Raw genomic sequence first — 9,934 nt, forward strand, 5'->3', positions numbered from 1 at the left:
CTTCTTTTCCATCCCATGTATTCTGGACAGTCCCCATATGCCCTTCAGATCTCTCCAACCTGCTCTGGCCCAACAGGTAAGAGGCTTGATGTCAACGTCCATAGCAACCAGCCTCCCTTGCTAATGGATTCCTGTTGAATTTGGAAAGTGGGCCTCCCCCAGGCAACGAGAACAGGAGGCAGGTTGGGACATCTGCTTCCCCACCACATGGCCCCTGCCAGGTTCAAGCAGCTGAGGCTTTGGCTGTGCTGAGCACCCACCGTCCTGCCAACCTGCCTGCTCTCTGGGAGGCCATAGTGCCCCACTCCTCCAGGTCCTGGGCCTTTGCTTCCCAACTGCTGGTGCCCCTAACCTGGCCGCCTTGGTCTGTCCTCACAATACTCTGTTTACGTCTTCTGTTTCCCACAAGGACTTGGACTTGATACCTTCTGCTAATAGTTCATCTGGACCACAATAAAGGAAAGTGTTGGTCACTCGGTCGTGTCCAACTCTTTACAACCCCATGGACTGTAGGTCACCAGGTGCCTCTGTCTATGGGATTCTCCAGCCAAGAATACTGGAGTGGGTTACCGTCCCCTTCTCCAGAGGATCTTCCCAACCCAGGGACTGAACCCAGGACTCCCACATTACAGGCAGGTTCTTTACCAGCTGAGCCATCAGGGAAGCTAATAATAAACTTCTGATCAAATTAAATCTCTTTTGGGGTGATTCCCCTACTGATCTAGTGGTTAAGAGTCTGCCTTCCAATGCAACAGACTTGGGTTTGATCTCAGGTCAGGGAACGAGGACCCCACATGCTGTGGGGCAGCTTCTGAGCCTTGCATTGGAGCCCCCAGGACACAATGAGAGAAGCTGGCACACTGCACCTGGAGAAGCCCACGTGTCACAGTGAAGACCCAGCACAGCCAGATAGAAAGCAGTGACAAGTCATCACACCTCTAACAAGACATCTTTTCTCGGCACTCACTCTTTAATGATTATCTTATGCTCTAATGATTCTCTCTGCAGTTCATACTTTTTTGGGCTAGAATAATTCTACTCTGAGCAGAAACAAAGGTCCCCCCTCTCATTCATATCAAACTCCTGGGAAATTAATCTCAAAACAACCCCACAAATGCTTTAGAAATCATGGAGTACAGTGCTTTCCAAACCCCACTGCTAAGAACCCAAGCACCTCAGGAATGCTTATGGTTCTGTAAACATTTAATTAGTATTTCCTTTTTATATGTTTTTACAATGTTTTATTTGGAAATAATTTCAAACTTACAAAACGTTGCGTGGATTAAAATAATACAAGGAATATCCATGTACCCATTACACAGACTTACCTACAGTTAACATTTCACCACATTCACTCATCATTTGGACCATACACAAGCACATACACACTATATTTTTCAGCCAGTTTAGGGTAAGTTACATTAGCACGGTTCTTTACTTCTGAATACTTAGGGAATATTTTCCAATAGGGATACTGTCTTAGATACCCAATATAAACAATTGTCAACTTCAGACAAATTAATACCTTTATCTAATCTACCATGGACATTAGAATTTTGTCATTTGACCTAAGACTGCCCTTTACAGCATTTTTTTCCTTCAAGGTATAGCATCGAGTCTAGCTTCAGGTATTGCATTTAATTGTCATGTATCTTTAGAATGTCTCCATAGCCTGTATTTTCTGTATGACATCCCAATATATTTGTAACAATTAAAAAATCATAACAACATACATGGAAGAACTTCCATTTCCAGCTAGCACAGTGACTGAACAGATCAATCTTCCTCCAAGAACAAGAAGGAAGTAGAATCTGAACAAACCACAAAAAGCTGTTTCAAAGTATCTGAGTCATCACCCTACACAGGCCTTGAGAGCCAGGACCCTCCAGAGGAGAGGGAGTGCACTGAAGGAGCAAGCCCAGCTCTCCAGCCGCTCTTCCCCAGGCACCTGCACACTCAGAAGCAGCACAGGCAGAAGCAGCAAGGCCAGGAAGAGCTTCTCGCCAGGCAGAGGCAATTGAGCAAAGAGCTGTGAGACAGCTGAGGCCGCACAGGTACTCAGTAGCATGTAAGGGGTAGAGCGGCTACAGAGGAAGGCGGGGGGCGGGGGGGGGGGGGGGGGGGGGGGAGGGGTTGGAGAGAGCCCAGGAGGCCACATAGAGCTATCAGCAGTCTCATGGCACTGGAGAGATCAGAAATGAAGGTCAGGGCCTCCTGGACGGAAGGACTCTGAGAAACGACTCAAGCTCTCAGATAGATCCCCTAGAAGAACCAAAACCCTAAGAGGGAGAAAGAACTAGAAACAGGCCAGCTCAAACCAAGACTGAAACCAGCAGTGAACCAGCTCAACCCAACTGGGTTACAGTGATCTACTTGGACTCCATCCTGAGAGAAGCCAGGGGGGAAAATCCTTACTGGAGAAAAATATCACTTTCCAGAGCCTGGACACACTCCATTTTTTTTTAATTCATTAATCAATAATAATAAAAATTACCAGGACTACCAAGAGGAAAAATAGACAATATAAGCAGATCAACAGGTGATCCAGAGAGTAGATTTATCAAACTCTGATCAGTATGCTCCAGAAACAAGCAACAAGAGAGTTTTATTAGGGAGCTAGAGTAAAAACATCACCAAGTAGAAAATCAACACAAAAAACTAATAAATACTAACATCTAAAAATAATTTTAAAATAAACCATAAAACTAATAAAGAACTGAGACTCAGACCCGTACGTACATAAATAGCCACCGTGACAAAAGACACTAGAACAGGAGGGAAAAACTGTCTTTCCGATAAACGGCACTGGGTCAGTTTGGCACAGATGGCTGGTGGGTATTTGCAACACAAACCCAGACAGCACAAATGATACACCACCACCCCCATCACAGCAAGTGGTCCTGTACTGTGCTCACAGAGGCAAGGTGCTGCTGTACAGATTTTAAATGATACAGAATAATTTTTTCCACTGCTAAAAAAACTAGTCAAATAACTCTTCAGGATATCATGGCTGCACTCCTTTGTTGTCACTGCTGAGAGTCAATGTACAAATCAAGTTGGTTCACAGTGCTGACATTTAAACATACTTATTTAAACAAGGAAGTCTGTAAAGTTAAAACTAATGTTGCAAATTTTAAACTGTCAGCAGTGAGACTGCAGTTTATGCCTGGGGTCAACATGTAAAATTCAACGATTCGGATGACTCTGACAGACCACCACTAAGGTGGCAAGTTGTCCTCAGAGTGTACTGTTTAGCATCTCAAGAGCAATATAATGCATTTGGAGAGTGTTTTCTATAAGACAATGGAAGTTTCAACAGGCTGAGTGGCCTTTCCATCATCTCTAAAATGAACAGGTCAACTAGGAAAGACAAGAAATTAGACTTTGTGACCTAATTGAGAAACACAGTATCTGATTCCAAGCTACAAGATCAGTTTAATTGAAAACCATCCTGATGTTGCAAAGTGAGTTGTTTAAAAGCTTTCTCATTTGCAACTCACCTCTGGGATTTGTCTTTTTCTTGCTACTTAACAACCAAAATTAAAAGTGAAACTGAAGAGAATTTCCTGGCAGTCCAGTGGCAAGGACTCTGAGCTTTCACTCACCAGGAACCACAATCCCACAAGCTACACAGTGTGATTTTTTTTTTTAAATTGCATGAAAATAGAAATAGGACATTGAGTAGTACAACTGTCTTCCAAAATCTCTAATAGTACACTTTTGTTTTCATCAAAAACCTTCATTGTACCCACTAATTTTAAAAATAAGTGATACGAAACTGAATTTTTCAAATAATCATGCACAAAATACACCCTCCATTTATTTTACAGGTTGAACAACCACATACTACACAAACTTTTATTTAAATAAAAAATAGGAGGACTCTCCCAGTTTAAAACAAACTGTTGACACACATTGATGTGGTAGTAACTCCTTCAGCGCTGGAAGAACAAGCCAGGGAGGGATGGGAGAGAAGGGTGAGCTCACTTCCACTGTGCACAGCTGACCTTGAGCAACGCGGGAGTCCGAAGGGCTGACCCTGCCCCACCCGCAGCGCAACTCCACACCCGTGGTGAGGACTGTGAAGCCCCGCAGTCGTCATGCGGACGGCCAGTACCCCTCCACCTGAGGGAGGGCGTCCTAGGCACGCCTAGGTCAAGCACGTGCCAAAGAGGATGCCACTTTCAACCTCGACACCTGCAGCGAGGTGAGCGCTGCCACCCTCGTTGTAGACGTTCATGAGCAGCAGCTTGCAGAGGACTCCGTCCTGGATTCCTCCCGCTGAACTTGGCCCCCAGCTACTCTCGGACCAACCACTTCCCCTCACATCCTGTCACAAGGCAGAGTCCATACCCTCACGTACAGTTGAGACCTTCCTTGACGAGCAGTCTACATTAATTCTCCATCTGCCAACCAAGTCCTCAACATGTCCTACACTCAGATACAAAATCATTCCCCTGAAAATGTCCTTTTGATCACTATTTAGATGTCATTTCCATGTGCTCATTTCCAACTGCCTCTCCTTTCAAACTTAATCCATCATTTGGTCTTCTATAAACTGCTCACATATCCGACGTCTGCACTACCCCAACCTCTATTCCACCTGTCAAGCAGGAAAAGAGCTTAACTCACATCCAACTCTGCTCACTCCCATTTGTGACTTTCATACATGCCACATCCTAGCCTAAAAAGTCTTCCCCTTTTCCTTCTAATGTTGCCTCTGCCCTCGATGCTCATCTGTTCTCTAAAGATTTTCAGGCAATACCCTTGCAGGATTATTCCAGCCTCTACCACCTACCTGCCCAGTTTCCCATCGGAAACTAAGCTCCTACGCTTAGAAAGGCAGACCTGACACCCATCACACCATCCTAAGTTCCCTGGCTGGCCTGTGCAGCCTGAGCGCATCAAAGCATCCAAAACCCACACCTGCTCTCTGAAGAAACCTGCCCTGAAGTCAGGTGCGTGGCTTCCCCCTCCTTCTTCCCTGCTGGCACCCATTCCTATCTTCACATTGCCCTTGTCACTGGTTAAGATGGGAGGCACACCCTGGACCACAGGCCAGGGAGACGGGGGATAAGCGCTGGCTACACAGCTCCTGCTGCCCTGCGATCCTTGGACAGGCTCTGAGGGACCTGTTCTCAGAGCTCCAACTCATGTGATTCCTCAAGGAATCAGCCAGACTCAGAGAATAAACCAACTTACACTGTAAGAGGGGGCTAAAACCATACTGTCTGATGGAAAAGTACAGGATATTATGAGAGCACCTAACAGGAAGACAGATAACGGTTAGGCAGTTAGATAAGAAGTGAGTCTGGGTAGGAGGTTAAGTCCAATAACACAAAGCCTTTCAAGCTGTGGTACAGTGTTAAAGTTTAAGGTGGGAGAGATTTTGGGTAGGGGTGTGTTTTTTTGGTCTTTATCTGAAGAGCAAGGAGAAGCCACTGATAAGTGATGTAAGAAAGGGAATGACAAAATCGAACTGAATTGTCAAAAACCAATCAGGCTACAGTATTCAGAGTGGACTGACGAGTGGCAATGAGTGACTGCTATCGGGAAGCAGGGATTCAGGCAAAATGACAGGGGCCTGGCCATGGGTGGTGGCAGTGACAGTGGAGGCAGCTGAGGAATTCTTGATGCATCCATGAAGAGAAAGGTACAAGACTCACCGGGAGACAGGGAGCGGGTAGAAGGGGAGTGAAGAGTGAGAAGAGAGGTGGGCAACAAGGAAGATCCCAGGTCTCTGGATGGCAGTGCCCTGGGGAGGCTGGGAAAGTCCAGTGTCCGGGGGGTGGGGGAGGGATCGCATGCGTCAGATGTGAGAAAGTAACACTGCCTCACTCTGAGAAAGTGAAAATCTGTCCTGCAATCTGCTGGGCTTGGAGAACAGACACAGAAAGCTGGCTGCCAAGTTAACAGGAAACAATATTTCTACCAAGGACACACTGCGAGAGGAAACTGTCATGATGACCCCTCCTTCAGTGGCGGCTGGTTTGTTTTATCCTGTAAAACCCCGGACTACCAGAACTTCTGCTGTTTGGACTTATACTGGTGAGGAGGAAGAAACACACGCACTCGCCTGTGGGATGGCAGTTGCTACGACAGGGAGCCCGGCCTGAACAGCCAGCTGGCTGCAGGGCTTCAAATAAAGGTTCCTAGACCTCATGTTCTTCTATCTACATTTTGCAGTTTCCAAGGAAACAGGACCTGGGGCCACTGTGGTGAGACCCAGTGCTGACCCCTTCACACACAGCCCTACTCCACGTGGAGCCCATGAGAACACAGCCTCACCCACATGCTATCTACACTCCGCCCCATCCCAAATCCTAGAGCAACACTTGTCTCTTCCTCTGGTGGCAGGATGCCCACGGTTCCTCTGCTACAGTGAGTGGTCCCCCTCACTGCAACCAGCCAGTAACCTGACCTCGTCAGAACACAGGTCCTTCCTGAGGGCTACAGGCCGATCATACTAAGACAAACACTTAGAATCTGAAGTGAATGTGAAACAAGTAAGAAGAAATGCCAAGTAGGAGTCAGAAACAGGACCCGGACCCTGGAGAAGAGGTGAGGCTAGAGGAAAGCCTAGGAGCCACTGGCATCAAGACGGCAACTGAAGCTACCAGTGTGCAGACTGCCCTTGGAGAGGCCATGCGGTGAGGGCAGGAGAGCCTGAGCGCCTCCCCTAGCTGGACAGCTGCTGCAGAGGACGACGAACCCGCAGAGCAGACTGAGAAGACCGATGGGAAAGGGGGTGATGACACGGCTGGGGAGGCCAAGGGCTGTGAGGCAAGACCTCCTAAAGTCTGCCTGTGATCACGTCACCACAAATGCAGTTACGGACCTCACTTTTGTAACCACTAGTTTGATTTTGACAGAGGATTAATCTCCAAATGCTAACCAGCTCATGAGAAGTTCCTGATGTGTTTTCCAGAATGCCAGTGTGTTAATCTGCAGTGAGAAATATACCTACCCAGCAGGCTAACATCCTCAGCTGCTCATCAGCACTCTCCTTCCCTAAAGACACAGGCACACAAGATGACTGACTGCTCTTCTGAGGCTGCTGAACGCAGGTGAGGTCGACAGTGACCTGGAGCTATGGTAACCAGTGATGGGGGCATACCTGGCAATGTCCCAGGGGGAAACAAAGAAGCCCTGCTGTGGACTTTATGGAAAGGACTACTTACAAAAGGGTGAGCAGGGGCCAGAGACCCAACAAGGATGGTAAGGCACCTGGGACTGGCAGCAGCCCTCCAGCTGAAAGGAGGAGAGGGGACAGTGTTCCTACAGCCTGGTAAGAGCTGGAAATGTGGAGGAGGCCCCTGGGCATGGGTCACAGCTGTGGAGGGAGCACGAGGAAACACCCCCAACTCCTCCTGCCCATGGCTTCCTTCTCTCAATGAGTCCTCACTGGCAACCAGCAAGGAGGAGGCACGTAATCTAGGAGCCCACCTCACAGAGCACACCACAGGCCAGGGAGGGTGCATCTGAGGACTCCTAAGGGAGAATAAACAGGCAGGATAATAAACAGGAGAGAGAGCATGTCTCTACAGACACACCTGAATCCATGTAAGGTTACTAAATGGCAAGATCCTTTTACAAAAAAGGATCCTTTGCATAAGAGGATCTTGTATAAGACTATATGTATTTATACAAGAAAGGACTTAATTTTTAGAACAGAGCTTTTAAATAATAAAAGTATAAAATCCTTCTGCCAAAGATAAAAGGTAAAGAGCTGGGAACAGATACTCAGAAAGTTGGCAACCCTTCCTCCAACAGGAACCTACACAAAGCCAAGTTACTCATTTGTGGGCCCCTCCCCTTCTTATGTCTTATCTGACTTTTCCAAAGGTAATTACAAAGACTGTAACAGTATCTTAAAGTTTATTTACAATCACTTCCCAGTTATTTACATAAGGAAAACCTGCTGAAACACACTGCTGTCACCATCAGTGACGGCTGAAGATGAAGTATGACTCACTTTTTTCTACAATCTTTAATTTCTGGAAGGTTTCCAATACTTCCCCATTTAGTATTCTGGGTAAGAAGTCCCGTATTTGCATCACTTCAGTTGTCAGTCGTTCCAGGTCCTTCTTTCTGACTTTAACAAATTCTTCTTTAGTTCCCATGTGCTAGAAAAACAAGCAGATCTCAAGATCACAGGTCTCCTCAGAGACCAGCAGCCCAACTCAGCTTGCTTCCTTTTCTTTAAGGCCTCGTGTGCTCAAAATAGTTTCAAAGCCCGTCTTTACCTAATGTACTGTTTTCTATGTATATTACATCCAGATAGCTCAAGCCCCAGCCTTCACACTGTAAACTAGTTTTTTTAAAGTGCAAACAAGGCCCTATAACGCCAAAGAAATCGCGGGCAACTTTTTCTTAATGCTCCGGCAGCAAGCTATCAGGCGAGAAAGGCATCGGAGTGAATGCGTACTGGGTGCGCCAGGCCCTTTGCGGGCCGCCCTGCTTCTTACCGACCACAACCCTGGGAAACGGGGAAACAGGGAAGCCAGGTGACTCTCGGGAATCCCAGGTCTGGGGACACAACCTGGATCTGAACTCGACAGCTGGGCACCCCTGAGGCTGACAAGTCCAACGCAGGCAGGGCCTCGCGGGCGGCCAGGCCCGGCCTGTCCCGGGGGGTCACAGGAGCACGCCCACCGCCCCCTGCGCGGCCCCCTGGACCCGCACACCCGAGAATTTGGGAGAATTTTCCAAGGCAGGGGTTGCAGCCTCCCTTCCCCTACCCAAGGCATGCTGTCTGCGGACGACGCCCAGGGCCCTCCCGAACACACTGGACGGCACCCAGGAGCGGTGTGGGGGAGTGGAGGGCGACAGCTAGAGCTCACAGGCCGAGACCTGGATGCCCACACTAACCCGACAGGCCTCCTCAGCGCCGCCAGCCTCGTTCATGACTGCCGCGGCCTTCGCTCCTGCGCCTGTGCGGCGGCGCGCCCTCTGACCCTCACGCCAGAAAGCGCGGGAACGCGTCCACACCGAGAGTCAGGTACGGAGAGCCGCGAGGCTCAGGCCACGCAGTTTTCGAAGCATTCTCGGCTGAAAGACCCAGAATGGGTCGGCGGGATCCCGCGTTGGCTCTTCTGGCTTAACCAGACTCGTAAACTTTGTTAACTGCAAAGTACAAGGACAGTGAGACCCTCGCTTAAGTGTCCGGTGAAATAAATCGAATAAGGCCCTTCCTGCTCGGCAAGGGATGTCAGACCAAGGGGTGACAGGTTCAAAGGAACCAGCAGCCGGCCGCCTGGCTCCCGCACTCAGCTCCCAGCTCCATGAGCAAAGGCCAAAGCTTTCTGACAACAGACTGCTCGGGAGGTCTGCCCTCGATAGGGAGACTTAGTCCAGTCCGCTGGTACGTAACTGAAACGGCTACCGTAAGCTAGGACACATCGCCCCGTCCATTCAGCTGCCCCTACACATCCACTGAGTTCGCACAGTGCCCATGCGTTCAAAGGTACCAGTTACTATACCACTAGGACTTTGCCTGTCTGAAGCCGGCCGCGAGCTGACAAGGCCAAGTGCCCAGCGTGCGTGCCCTCCAGGCCCGCGGGAGGACCTCAAGCTCACGCTCTCAATCCTCGCGGCCGGGACCCGGGCACTGGGGGTCGCCGGTCGCTGAGACCAGAGCGGCCCTCGAGGGGGCTGCCCACAACATCCCACCAAAATTCCCAAGGGCAGCCTCTCTCCCCAGCCTCCACCCAGCCCTGGCGGCCGAGGAGTCCAAAGCGATTCAAGACTCGGTGCCGCGTCTCCCGGGGAACAGCTCCAATCGGACCAGGATTTAGTGGAGTGGGCGCAAAGATTCTAGACCACGTAAAACTGGCTATCGGACTCTTCCCGGCCAACACGCAACGCCGGCTAACCTCGCCGTCAACGGCCACGAGCTTTGGCTACCGAGAGACGGCAGAGGCGGAGAGGCGCG

General features: G+C 49.2%; 1 protein-coding gene across 1 annotated transcript in view; it reads right to left on the minus strand.

Annotated features, from left to right (window-relative positions):
- The window catches only part of HSF2BP (heat shock transcription factor 2 binding protein), an 83,902-nt gene extending 74,963 nt beyond the window's left edge, over positions 1-8,939 (minus strand). The window contains exons 1-2 of the mRNA XM_004003373.6: positions 8,872-8,939; positions 7,976-8,126 (exon numbers count right to left, since the gene is read on the minus strand). Of these exons, the coding sequence (XP_004003422.1) occupies positions 7,976-8,126; positions 8,872-8,907 (187 nt within the window). The 5' untranslated portion in view covers positions 8,908-8,939. The remainder of the gene's footprint in view (positions 1-7,975; positions 8,127-8,871) is intronic.
- Positions 8,940-9,934: the final 995 nt, after the last annotated feature.

The sequence above is a fragment of the Ovis aries genome, chromosome 1, assembly GCF_016772045.2.
Source record: "Ovis aries strain OAR_USU_Benz2616 breed Rambouillet chromosome 1, ARS-UI_Ramb_v3.0, whole genome shotgun sequence".
Taxonomy (NCBI): domain Eukaryota; kingdom Metazoa; phylum Chordata; class Mammalia; order Artiodactyla; family Bovidae; genus Ovis; species Ovis aries.